This window comes from Hylobates moloch, unplaced genomic scaffold (assembly GCF_009828535.3).
Source record: "Hylobates moloch isolate HMO894 unplaced genomic scaffold, HMol_V3 SCAFFOLD_9, whole genome shotgun sequence".
NCBI lineage: Eukaryota > Metazoa > Chordata > Mammalia > Primates > Hylobatidae > Hylobates > Hylobates moloch.
This window is the reverse complement of record NW_026652284.1, coordinates 5,818,225-5,830,250: the sequence shown is the minus strand read 5'-3', so window position 1 is coordinate 5,830,250 and position 12,026 is coordinate 5,818,225. Positions and strand designations below refer to the sequence as shown.

At 58.3% G+C, this 12,026-nt stretch overlaps 2 protein-coding genes across 9 annotated transcripts in view; both read left to right on the top strand.

Moving 5' to 3' along the window:
* Nucleotides 1-12,026, top strand: part of NOL9 (nucleolar protein 9) — a 239,836-nt gene that overhangs the window by 76,666 nt on the left and 151,144 nt on the right. The gene's annotated exons all lie outside the window — the stretch shown is intronic.
* Nucleotides 1-12,026, top strand: part of PLEKHG5 (pleckstrin homology and RhoGEF domain containing G5) — a 35,578-nt gene that overhangs the window by 21,387 nt on the left and 2,165 nt on the right. For all 8 annotated transcript variants that reach the window (XM_032758742.2, XM_058444170.1, XM_032758744.2 and 5 more), the window contains 17 exons: nt 3,729-3,858; nt 5,334-5,439; nt 5,848-5,908; nt 6,158-6,249; nt 6,709-6,845; nt 7,138-7,283; nt 7,846-8,049; nt 8,126-8,314; nt 8,680-8,775; nt 9,505-9,555; nt 9,676-9,825; nt 10,213-10,323; nt 10,430-10,579; nt 10,671-10,808; nt 10,959-11,078; nt 11,635-11,767; nt 11,861-11,976. In XM_032758742.2, coding sequence (XP_032614633.1) covers nt 3,729-3,858; nt 5,334-5,439; nt 5,848-5,908; nt 6,158-6,249; nt 6,709-6,845; nt 7,138-7,283; nt 7,846-8,049; nt 8,126-8,314; nt 8,680-8,775; nt 9,505-9,555; nt 9,676-9,825; nt 10,213-10,323; nt 10,430-10,579; nt 10,671-10,808; nt 10,959-11,078; nt 11,635-11,767; nt 11,861-11,976 — 2,130 coding nt within the window. The remainder of the gene's footprint in view (nt 1-3,728; nt 3,859-5,333; nt 5,440-5,847; nt 5,909-6,157; nt 6,250-6,708; nt 6,846-7,137; nt 7,284-7,845; nt 8,050-8,125; nt 8,315-8,679; nt 8,776-9,504; nt 9,556-9,675; nt 9,826-10,212; nt 10,324-10,429; nt 10,580-10,670; nt 10,809-10,958; nt 11,079-11,634; nt 11,768-11,860; nt 11,977-12,026) is intronic.

The following is a 12,026-nucleotide window of genomic DNA, read 5'->3' as shown; positions in this document are numbered from 1 at the left end:
GCAGTGGCGCAGTCTCGGCTCACTGCAAGCTCCACCTCCCGGGTTCATGCCATTCTCCTGCCTCAGCCTGTCCGAGTAGCTGGGACTACAGGCGCCCGCCACCGCGCCCGGCTAATTTTTTGTATTTTTAGTAGAGACGGGGTTTCACCATGGTCTCGATCTCCTGACCTCGTGATCCGCCCGCCTCGGCCTCCCAAAGTGCTGGGATTACAGGCGTGAGCCACCGCGCCCGGCCTCTACTAAAAATTAGCTGGGTGTGTTGGTGCATGCCTGTAGTCCCAGCTGCTTGGGAGGGTGAGGCAGGAGAATCACTTGAACCCAGGAGGTAGAGGTTGCAGTGAGCTGAGATTGCGGCACTGCACTCCAGACTGGGTGACAGAGTGAGACCCTGTCTCAAAAAAAAAGGAAATCCCCCACCTTGCAGCCATCAGAAGAATCAAATAATTGATTTAGGTAAAAATTGTCTATGTATGCTAAAGCTCTTAGGACTGCAGGTTCACATCACCACGCCTGGCTAATTTTTTTTTCTTTTTTTTTTTTGGAGACAAAGTCTCGCTCTGTCACTCAGGCTGGAGTTTAGTGGCGTGATCTCGGCTCACTGCAACCTCTGCCCCCGGTTCAAGCAATTCTCCTGCCTCAGTCTCCTGAGTAGCTGGGACTACAGGCGCACGCTGCCACGGCCGGCTAATTTTTTGTATTTTAGTAGAGACAGGCTTTCACCGTGTTGCCCAGGCTGCTATCGAACTCCCGAGCTCAGGCAATCCACCCGCCTTGGCCTCCCAAAGTGCTAGGATTACAGCCATCAGCCACTGTGCCTGGCAATTTTTTATGTTTTTAGTAGAGATGGGGTTTTGTCATGTTGGCCAGGCTGGTCTTGAACTCCTGATCTCAACTGATTGAGTGAGATTACTGGGGAACAAGACATCTCAAAGTGCCACGCCACAGATTACTTATTAATTATAGGGAAAAAAGGGACTCTACAAGGTACAGAGGTCCCCAGAGGATCCAGCATTACAGGCAAATAGCAAGAACATACAGCTCTGTGGTGTCCCCGCTTGAATGCTCAGTTTGGAACTTTCTGAGGACCACCGGACAGATCCACACTGAGGAGCTCTGTGCGAGGCTGCTGGCTCGAAGACTTCAAAAATGTCAAGGTCGGCCAGGCACGGTGGCTCATGCCTATAATCCCAGCTCTTTGGGAGGTCAAGGTGGGCAGATTGCTTGAGCCCAGGAGTTCAAGACTAGCCTGGGCAACATAGTGAGACCTGTCGCTACTAAAAATAAAAAAATTAGTTGGGCGTAGTGGCATGCACCTAGTAGTCCCAGCTACTAAGGAGGCTGAGGCAGGAGGATTTACTTGAGTCCGAGAGGTTGGGGTTGCAGTGAGCTGATCATGCCACAGTACTCTAGCCTGGGCTACAGAGCGAGACCCTGTCTTGAAGAAAAAAAAAAAGTCAATGTAATAAAAGACCACAAAAAACAAGGCTGGGCGCGGTGGCTCACGTCTGTAATCCCAGCACTTTGGGAGGCCAAGGTGGGCGGATCACGAGGTCAGGATATCGAGACCATCCTGGCTAACACGGTGAAATTCCGTCTCTACTAAAAATACAAAAAATTAGCCAGGCATGGTGGCGGGCGTCTGTAGTCCCAGCTACTTTGGAGGCGGAGGCAGGAGAATGGTGTGAACCCAGGAGTCGAACTTGCAGTGAGCCAAGATCACACCACTGCACTCCAGCCTGGGCGACAGAGTGAGACTCCGTCTCGAAAAAAAAAAAAAAAAAGACCACAGAAAACAAGTAAGGAGTCTGGAGTATGGTGGCCTAATCTCGGCTCACTGCAACCTCCTTCTTTCGGGTTCAAATGATTCTCCTGCCTCAGCCTCCCAAGTAGCTGGGACTACAGGCACGCACCACCATGCCTGGCTAATTTTTTGTATTTTTGGTAGAGACGGTGTTTTGCCATGTTGGCCAGGCTGGTCTTAAACTCCTGACCTCAAGCGATCTGCCCACCTTGGCCTCCCAAAGTGCTGGGATTACAGGCATAAGCCACCTCACCTGGCCAGAATTCATTCTTAAAGGATAAACAGACATAACCAAATGCCACGTGTGAACCTTGATTAGTTCCTATATGAGGAAGTTTATCTGTAAGAACATTATTTAGACACTTGGGAAAATGTCAATATAGACTATATATCAAGGTTCAGTTTCCCAAGTGTGACAATTCTATGGGGTTTTGTAGGAAAACTGTCTTTGTTCTTAGGCAGCACCATGATTTCTGCCCCAGGGGAGGGGGGTGCTGAGAAGAGAGTGGGAGAGAAAGCAGATGTGGCAGATATCAACTTGGGGAGTCCAGAGGGCATGTGGATGCCATGTGCTATGCTTATAATTTTTGATAGGTTTGAAATATTTTAAAACAAGCCTGGGCGTGGTGGCTCACGCCTGTAATCTCAGTGCTTTGGGAGGCCAAGGCAGGCGGATCACCTGAGACCAGGAGTTCAATACCAACCTGGCCAACATGGTGAAACTCCGTCTTTACTAAAAATACAAAAATTAGTCGGGTGTGGTGGATTGTGCCTGTAATCCCAGCTACTTGGGAGGCTGAGGCAGGAGAATCGCTTGAACCTGGGAGGCGGAGGTTACAGTGAGCCGAGATCGTGCCATTGCACTCCAGCCTGGGCAACAGAGCAAGACCCCTTCTCAGAAAAATTTAAAAAAATAAAAAGAAAAGAAATATTTTAAAACAAAACTTGGGAAAAATAAAGAGAGTGGGAGGAGAGAACTAGGAAGTCGTGAATACCGATACCTGCTTACAGAATTTAGCTGTGACAGGAAAGAAAGAAAGGCAGCCGTAGCTGGAGGGTGAGGTGAGGCCTCTGTAAAATGGAGAAATAAGGCTGGGCGTGACAGCTCATGCCTGTAATGCCAGCACTTTGGGAGACCAAGGTGGGCAGATCACTTGAGGCCAGGAGTTTGAGACCAGCCTGGGCAACATGGTGAAACCCCGTCTCTACAAAAAATACAAAAACTCGCCTATGGTGGTGTGTGCTTCTAGTCCAAGCTACTCGGGAGGCTGAGGCTCGAGGATCACATGAGTCTGGGAGGTCAAGGCTGCAGTGAGCCATGATTGTGCCACTGCACTCCCTGACTCAAAGAAAGAAAAAAAAAGATGGAGAAGCCGGGCGCGGTGGCTCATGCCTGTAATCCCAGCACTTTGGGAGGCCAAGGCGGGCTGTTCATGAGGTCAGGAACTCTAGACCAGTCTGGCCAACATAGTGAAACCCCGTCTCTACGAAAAATACAAAAAAAAATTAGCTGGGCATGGTGGTGTGCGCCTGTAATCCCAGCTACTGGGGAGGCTGAGGCAGGAGAACTGCGTGAACCCAGGAGGCGGAGGTTGCAGTGAGCCGAGATCAAGCCACTGCACTCCAGCCTGGGTGACAGAACGAGACTCTGTCTCAAAAAAAGAAAAAAAAAAAAAGGTGGAGAAATAACCATGTGTTGGTGTGCTGATGGGGGAAATGATCCAGCAGAGGGGAGACTTGATGATGTGGGAGAGGGGGGACTGCTGGGGGGCGTCCCCTCACCCTGGATCAAGGGATGGATCCATCAGGGAGAGCTGGCCCAGGTTGGAGCAGGGCAGTTCATTCTAAGTCCCTGCAGCCCTGGGCCAGGGTCACGGGGATGTGGTGGAGCTCCTGGAACTCCTGAAGGCTTCTATCCCCATCCCAGGTATGTCACCACGCCGACTGCCAGCAGCTGCACCGCCGGGGGCCCCTCAACCTCTGCGAGGCCTGTGACAGCAAGTTCCACAGCGCCATGCATTATGATGGGCATGTCCGCTTCGACCTTCCCCCACAAGGTGAGCACAGGCGGGAGCCACAGCTCGGCCCCCAGAGCTCCCGTGGCAGTGTTTCAGTAACTATTGGAACCATGCTAGGCCATCATAAGGACAAGTCGACTGTAAATAATGAAACCCGAGTATGTCACGGTTCCTTTTGTTCCAAATGTCTTTTAGCAAGAGAAAAAGTCCATGACCGTGCACCTTCCAGAGGTAGGCCTTTCTGTCTGGTGCTGTGTTCTCACTGGTTCTCACCTCTCCCAGCTGCTCTTGCCCCTGGCCTGTGGCCCACACAGAGAAGGCCCCTTTCTTTCTAGTTCTGCCTATCCTCAGGGCAGGGGACTTCTGGACAAGTCCTCCAAGCCAGGCTGTGGGCCTAGCAGAGGCAGCATGGAGTGGGGGTGGCCAGGTCAGGAGGCACTTGTAGCAGGAAATAAGAAATTCCTCTTGCTGGGCAGGGACCCAGCTCAGGCCCACCATCAACTGCCTGTGGAGGGGTGGCTTGCAGGCACCCAGGCCTGGTGAGAAATGCCAACCCCTGAGTCCTTTCCCAGCTGATCAGAGGAACAAAAGGATTCTTCTGGTTGGGCACGGTGGCTTATGTCTGGAATACAAAAAATACAAAAATTAGCCAGGTGTGGTGGCACGCATTTGTGTTCCCAGCTACTCGGAGGCTGAGGTGGAAGGATCGCTTGAACCGGGACAATGGAGGCTCCAGTGAGCACTCCAGCCTGAGCGACAGAGCAAGACCCTGTCTTAAAAAACAATAAACAAACAAAAGACTCTCTCCCTCTGCCAGGGCCCCTTGGGAATTCAGGTGTGGTTACAGCATGGGGGAGGGGAGGCCTGGAAGAAAGAGCCGTGGACTTTGGTCCCTTCCTGTAACAACCTCAGAGGCAGGGCTTCCTTATCCTTATTTTATGGAAGGGTAAACTGAGGCCACAGGTGAGTTTGTTTTTGGGGTGGAGCTTCACCATGGGTGTCATCCCAGGGCCTTTGTGTCCTTTTGGGTCTGTGGGGATAGACAGCAATGACTGAGGCCAGGCGAGGTGGCTCACACCTGTAATCCCAGCACTTTGGGAGGCCGAGGTGGGTGGATCACTTGAGGTCAGGAGTTTGAGAACAGCCTGACCAACATGTTGAAACCCCGTCACTACTAAAAATACAAAAAAAAATGAGCCAGGTGTGGTGGCGCACGCCTGCAATCCCAGCTACTCAGGAGGCTGAAGCATGAGGATCGCTTGAACCCAGGAGGCGGAGGTTGCAGTGAGCCGAGATCATGCCACTGCCCTCCAGCCTGGGTGACAGAGTGAGACCCTGTCTCAAAACAAAAACAAAAAACAATGACTGAGCCCCTCTCCTCACAGAACTGAAAGGCCCTTGCTACCTTTGATCTGGGGGTTCCAGGGTAACAGGCTGTGGTCCCTCCGGAGGCAGCCATGCTGCAGGCTAAGGAGGGGCGGGGGAGGCACAACCCCCTCCTGCTTTCTCCCAAGGCTCTGTCCTGGCCCGCAACGTGTCCACTCGGTCATGCCCGCCGCGCACCAGCCCCGCAGTGGACTTGGAGGAGGAGGAAGAGGAGAGCTCTGTGGATGGCAAAGGGTAGGTGAGGGATGAGTGGGCAGAGAGATACCTGGGGGGCCCCACGGCTGGGTCTCAGATCAGACATTCAGGACCAGATGCTTTGGTGCCTTCCTCGAGTAAGGCTGATGGGCAGACCTCTTCCCACTCCTGTGGCTGTCCTGACTCCGGGAAGAGGCCACCCAGCCTGGGCCAGCCTCCAGGGTGCTTGGGATCCTAGCTCACACCAGACCAGGTACCATTCGGTGTGACTCCCGTGTTGACCACCAGAGGGCGTACAGCCCGACGCGGGCCCAGCCGGGTTGAATCCACGCGGGTTACCTGTCACCTGCGGTGAGCCAAGGGCAGGGAGGCCACAGGCCCACTAGCCGCCCACGCTGGTGAGGGCCACCCACACCTCCAGTCTCTGCCCTCCTCGCTTCCCTGCAGGGACCGGAAGAGCACAGGCCTGAAACTCTCCAAGAAGAAAGCAAGGAGGAGACACACGGATGTGAGGAGCCCCCCAGAGCCGGCAGATGGGGGCTCCCGACAGCCTGCGCCCTTCCCCGAGCCTGGGCCTCCCTCCGGGATGGGGGTGGGGAGGTCTGCATCCCAGGCTGCAGAGGCCTGGGAGATCGCTGGGGTTCCCTTTCTTGCTAGGGTTCCCATCCGAGACTGGAGGTGGGAAAGGTGGGGAGGAGGGTTGGGAAGGAGGGTGGTGAGGAGAAGCTCACAGCCCCCACCCCCACCATCCTCTCAGGACCCAAGCAAGGAGTGCTTCACTCTGAAATTTGACCTGAATGTGGACATCGAGACGGAGATCGTCCCAGCCATGAAGAAGAAGTCGCTGGGGTAGGGCTTGATGGGGCTCAGGGTGGAAGCGGGACTGGGAGTAGGGGTGGCCCCATGTCGCAGGCTCCGGGTCTCTGCAGGTGTGACGTGTGTGTCTGTGTGGTGGCCTGTGAGCGAGCGCTTCCCTGCGTGGGCAGACCCGTGCAGGTGTGCACGCCAGTGTGAGGGAGTGTGGCGGGGTCTGTGTACTTGTGCGTTTTAATCATGTATGCAGGGGCCAGGCCTGCGTGTGGGCAGGCGTGTGACAGGTCTGCCGTGGTGTGCAGATGCGCCTGTGTGAGGACCTCTGCGGGCAGGTGTCTGTGGACCTGCATGTGATCCCATGCGGGCTTCCCTTTTCCGTTGGGAAGGTGGGGGCAGCTGAGGCTGTGGGTGGGGCGGGGGCTCGTGGGGGCGGGGCCCAAGCTGAAGCGACTGGCCACCTGGTTCTAACACACATGCCTCCTATCCTGGGGGCAGGGAGGTGCTGCTGCCTGTATTTGAAAGGAAGGGCATCGCGCTGGGCAAAGTGGACATCTACCTGGACCAGTCCAACACACCCCTGTCCCTCACCTTCGAGGCCTACAGGTTCGGGGGACACTACCTTCGTGTCAAAGGTGAGCAGCAGCCTGGGCCAAATGGGGCTGCTGGGGCTGGCGGAGCCTCCTGGAGATGGGCGCCCTTCCCAGGCTCAGGTTCCCATTGGCCGTGGGCCTGAGCAGCCTCATTACCATACAGGTGTCTCTGCTGGGTGCTGCTGGGGGAGGGGAGGGTGCTGGCAGGGCGGGGCTGTCGGGGGAGGGCAGGCAGGCCTTGGTGTGGATCCTCCGGGGAGAGAGGACCGGGGACCCCCTCCTCCACCAGACCTGGGTACTGAGGATCTCTCATGGCCCCCATATGCGGCCCCAGCCAAGCCTGGCGACGAGGGCAAGGTGGAGCAGGGCGTGAAGGACTCCAAGTCCCTGAGTTTGCCGATCCTCCGGCCGGCTGGGACCGGGCCCCCCGCCCTGGAGCGTGTGGACCCCCAGAGCCGCCGGGAGAGCCTGGACATCTTGGTGAGGAGGAGGGGGTGTGTCAGGGGAGGGGGTGGGAAGGGGCCCAGGCTGGGCCCACAGCCCCTCCTCAGAGGCAGTCACCCTGGGTCTCTCACTGCCCCCTCTTGGGGTTTTAATTGCCCCTTCTGGAAAATGGGGTTGGCTGTGAGAGTAGGGGACCCTCTCTCTCTGGATCTAGCCATAGCCCAAGGTGAGGGCTTGTAGCTAAGACTCTTCTAGTGCCAGGGGGTCAGAGAACCTGTGTGTGCATGTGTGCGTGAGAGCACTTGTGCCTGGGGCTACAGACCACCCAGAGCTGTGTTCCAGAGTGCATCTGAGTGTGTGTAACTCTGTGCTCCATGCTTGAAGCTGGGGGGCTGGGGGATGATAGTCTGGGCGTATCTGTGTCTTGGACCTTCCAGTCTCCAGACATGTCTGGGTCCCAGGAGAGGGGACACCCCAGGGTAGAGATACAGGGACCCTCCTCCATCCCAGGCTGGCCTGAGGCCCTGGAAACCCGCTTTGGGGTGGGGCCATGGGGGCTGGCAGGGGGTCCCGGCCCTGACCATCCCTCCCTGGCCAGGCCCCTGGCCGCCGCCGCAAGAACATGTCGGAGTTCCTGGGGGAGGCGAGCATCCCCGGGCAGGAGCCCCCCACGCCCTCCAGCTGCTCTCTGCCCAGCGGCAGCAGTGGCAGCACCAACAGCGGCGACAGCTGGAAGAACCGGGCGGCCAGTCGCTTCAGCGGCTTTTTCAGCTCCGGCCCCAGCACCAGCGCCTTTGGCCGGGTATGTGGCCCCATCTGCCCAGGGTCAGGCAGCTGGCTGGCCGTGACCCCTGACCCTGACCAGGGTATGCTTCCAGGAGGTAGACAAAATGGAGCAGCTGGAGGGCAAGCTGCACACCTACAGCCTCTTCGGGTTGCCCAGGCTGCCCCGGAGGCTGCGCTTCGACCATGACTCCTGGGAGGAGGAAGACGATGAGGACGAGGATGAGGACAATGCCTGCCTGAGGCTGGAGGACAGCTGGCGGGAGCTCATTGATGGCCATGAGGTGAGTGTGGGCCACAGTGCTGCTCCCTCCTTGTCCCGAAAGGAGGATAGCCCTTGGGAGGACCCAGTGATCAGATGTTCCATGGGACGCCCCAAAGAGGCCACTGTTACCATTAGCCCACTTTGGAGACACTGAGGCTAGATGAAAATGGTGTGCTGCTTGGCCGTTTTAATGGCAGAGGAGGGCCCAGATCTTGGGTGTCTTGATTGTGATTACTCATGTGGTGTCAAGGGTGACCCTGCTCCTCTTGGGACCTCCATGTCCCCATTGGGAAAATGAGAAGGTTGCATGCAGGTTGCTTATCCTCCCCGGCCACCCTAAGGTGCTTCAGGCCTCGTGATTGAGCCGTCCTGCCTTCCCTCTAGAAGCTGACCCGGCGGCAGTGCCACCAGCAGGAGGCGGTGTGGGAGCTGCTGCACACGGAGGCCTCCTACATCAGGAAACTGCGGGTGATCACCAACGTGAGTAGGGGCTGTGCTGGTCCCTGTGGCCGCCCTGCCCCCCTCTTTCTGGTCTCTTTCTGGCAGCCCGCAGCTGAGTCTGAGCCTTTGCAGAAGGAGCAGGTGCCTGGCAATGAGGTGGGGGCAGGAAAGTCAGACAAGGGCTGCGCCCAGGGAGGAGGTGTCTCCTAGAGGAACCTGGGAGGGGGCTTCGGGCAGGTTTGCCAGGTTCAGCTGAATTAGCACAGGTGAGGCCTCATTCTTTCACTTTCGTTCAGTGGCTGTTTCCCAACACTTGCTGTGTGCTGGGTGCCCAGCAGCCCACACCCTGGATGGTACAGAGTAAGCTGGCAGTGTAGGGATTTCGGCTTAGGGAGGGGAGCACCTACCCTGGCCTTGGAGCTTCCTGGAGGGAGGAAGCACCCTCAGAGTTGAAATCTGGAGGCTAAGCCAGGGCAGAGGCGGAGAAGGGAATTCCAGGCGTGGCTTCAAGTCCAGTCTCCCTGGAGCTTCCCTCCAGGAGGGACCAGGGCAGTGTGACCCCGGGAGGGCTGTGAAGGCTGGGTCTTTCCTCAGGGTCTGGACTACCCAGGTGCGAAGGCCAAAGGGTACAGCCTCCTTATCCCTGGCTGCTGTGGGGCCTCCTGGAACGGGGAAGGGGAAGGAGTGGCAGGGGAGCCTGAGGCCGGGTGGGGCCCTAGGGCTGAGACAGCCTCCCGATCCCAGCCACACCATCCCCTGATCCCACAGCTGTTCCTGTGCTGCCTCCTGAACCTGCAAGAGTCAGGGCTGCTGTGTGAGGTGCGCTGGGGTTCGGGGGCGGCGGCCGGTGAGGTACCAGGAAGGAGGGCGGGACCTGGACCTGGGGCGGGGCTAACCTGGCGGAGGGGCGTAGCCAACCGCACCTCCTGCCGCGCCCAGGTGGAGGCGGAGCGCCTGTTCAGCAACATCCCGGAGATCGCGCAGCTGCACCGCAGACTGTGGGCCAGCGTGATGGCGCCGGTGCTGGAGAAGGCGCGGCGCACGCGAGCGCTGCTGCAACCCGGGGACTTCCTCAAAGGCTTCAAGATGGTACGAGCGGGGCCGGGCGCAGGCGGGGGCACTGAGGCAGGGCTGGGGCGCGGAAAAGTCTCCACGGCCCGATCGGGTCTGCCCAGCATACCCAACCTCCCCCGGGCCCGTAACCGCACTTGACCCCTTGTGGCTAAGGGTGAGGAATTACGAGGCGGTCGCCCGGGTTTGAGCCTCCACCTGACCATCTACCCCTGCTCCCTGGCCGCGGGTGGTCACTTTGGCTGAGGCTCAGTTTCCTCATCTGGAAACAGGGATCATAAGCTTGCTGCCCCCTTGGGGTGGTCGCCCAAGTGCAGTAAGGAAGCGCTTGCGCAGCGCCTGGCGCGGGCCGGCCCGCAGGGAGCGCGCAGTAACCGGCGCCGTGGTTGTTCTGCCCCGGGCCAGTTCGGCTCGCTCTTCAAGCCCTACATCCGCTACTGCATGGAGGAGGAGGGCTGCATGGAGTACATGCGCGGCCTGCTGCGCGACAACGACCTCTTCCGGGCCTACATCACGGTGAGGGCGCGCGCGCCGTGGGCTGGGGCGCAGGAGGACGGGACCCTGGACGGGGCTGGGTGGGGCGGGGCCTGCCCTGAGCCCCGCCCCCACTCCCCCACCGCAGTGGGCTGAGAAGCACCCACAGTGCCAGAGGCTGAAGCTGAGCGACATGCTGGCCAAACCCCACCAGCGGCTCACCAAGTACCCGCTGCTGCTGAAGTCGGTGCTGAGGAAGACCGAGGAGCCGCGCGCCAAGGAGGCCGTCGTCGCCATGGTAACCCTGATGGCCAGCGGGAGCGGTCCCCCCTGCGCGGCTCTCTGGTACATCATGACCCTGGGCCTGAAGCCCCCTCGCCTGCCCCTAGATCGGCTCCGTGGAGCGCTTCATCCACCACGTGAACGCGTGCATGCGGCAGCGGCAGGAGCGGCAGCGGCTGGCGGCCGTGGTGAGCCGCATCGACGCCTACGAGGTGGTGGAAAGCAGCAACGACGAAGTGGACAAGGTGGGTGTGTGTGTCTGCGGGGGTTGCCGGCTGGGAGAGAGGAAGGCCAAGCTGGCAGGCAGGGGCTGTGCTGGGCATCTCACTGAGGATGCCTAGCTGAGATGGGAGTCAGGCTCTGGCCTCCCCTGCACTCGCGCCATCCGTCTCCAGCTCCTGAAGGAATTTCTGCACCTGGACTTGACAGCGCCCATCCCCGGCGCCTCCCCGGAGGAGACGCGGCAGCTGTTGCTGGAGGGGAGCCTGAGGATGAAGGAGGGGAAGGACAGCAAGGTGATTCCAGGGCCACCCCACCCCTGTGCCCTGTCCTTCCTAGGGACCTCCTGGGCCCCAGTCACTGGTTCTCAGCTCCCCAGTCCCTTGGGTGGTTACTCAAGAACCAGTGACCTTGTCATAGTGAATGACAGTTCTCTGCCTGCCATTCACAAATCCAGCAGCAGGGTCCTAGCCCTTGAAGGCACCAGTTGTGCCCATTTGTTGGTGCCACATGGGTTCCTGGTGGGAGGGCAGCCATATTCCACAAGTGGGCCAGGAACCCCAGAGCCTTGCTACCATGCCATGGCCCCTTCAGGCATGGGGCAGGCTGAGAGCTTGCACACGGTGACTTCAAAGTCACCAATCTTCTTTTTAATGTAAACTTGTATTGAGATAAGTCATCAACGTGCATCTCAGTGAGAGAATCATCTTCCTCTTCATTTTAATTTTACCTGAAGGTTCATGGTGGGAGGAGTGTTTGACAAAAACCCAGTGCTCCCAGGGGAGGCTGGTGCCACAGTCCCCGGCCCTGACCCTGCTGGCCTCTCTGGCCACCCCCTTCCTGCCACTGCAGATGGATGTGTACTGCTTCCTCTTCACGGATCTGCTGTTGGTGACCAAGGCAGTGAAGAAGGCAGAGAGGACCAGGGTCATCAGGCCACCCCTGCTGGTGGACAAGATTGTGTGCCGGGAGCTACGGGACCCTGGTAAGGAGCCCTGGTCCCCTGTTGCTGGTCAGGGGCTGTGATGGGTGGGGGCTATCATCTCTGCTGACACTGACTTGGACCTTCCCTAACCAGGGTCCTTCCTCCTTATCTACCTGAATGAGTTTCACAGCGCTGTAGGGGCCTACACGTTCCAGGCCAGCGGCCAGGCCTTGTGCCGTGGCTGGGTGGACACCATTTACAATGCCCAGGTGAGCGCAGAATAGTGAGTGGGTGGGCAAGGCAGATTAGGGAGATGCTG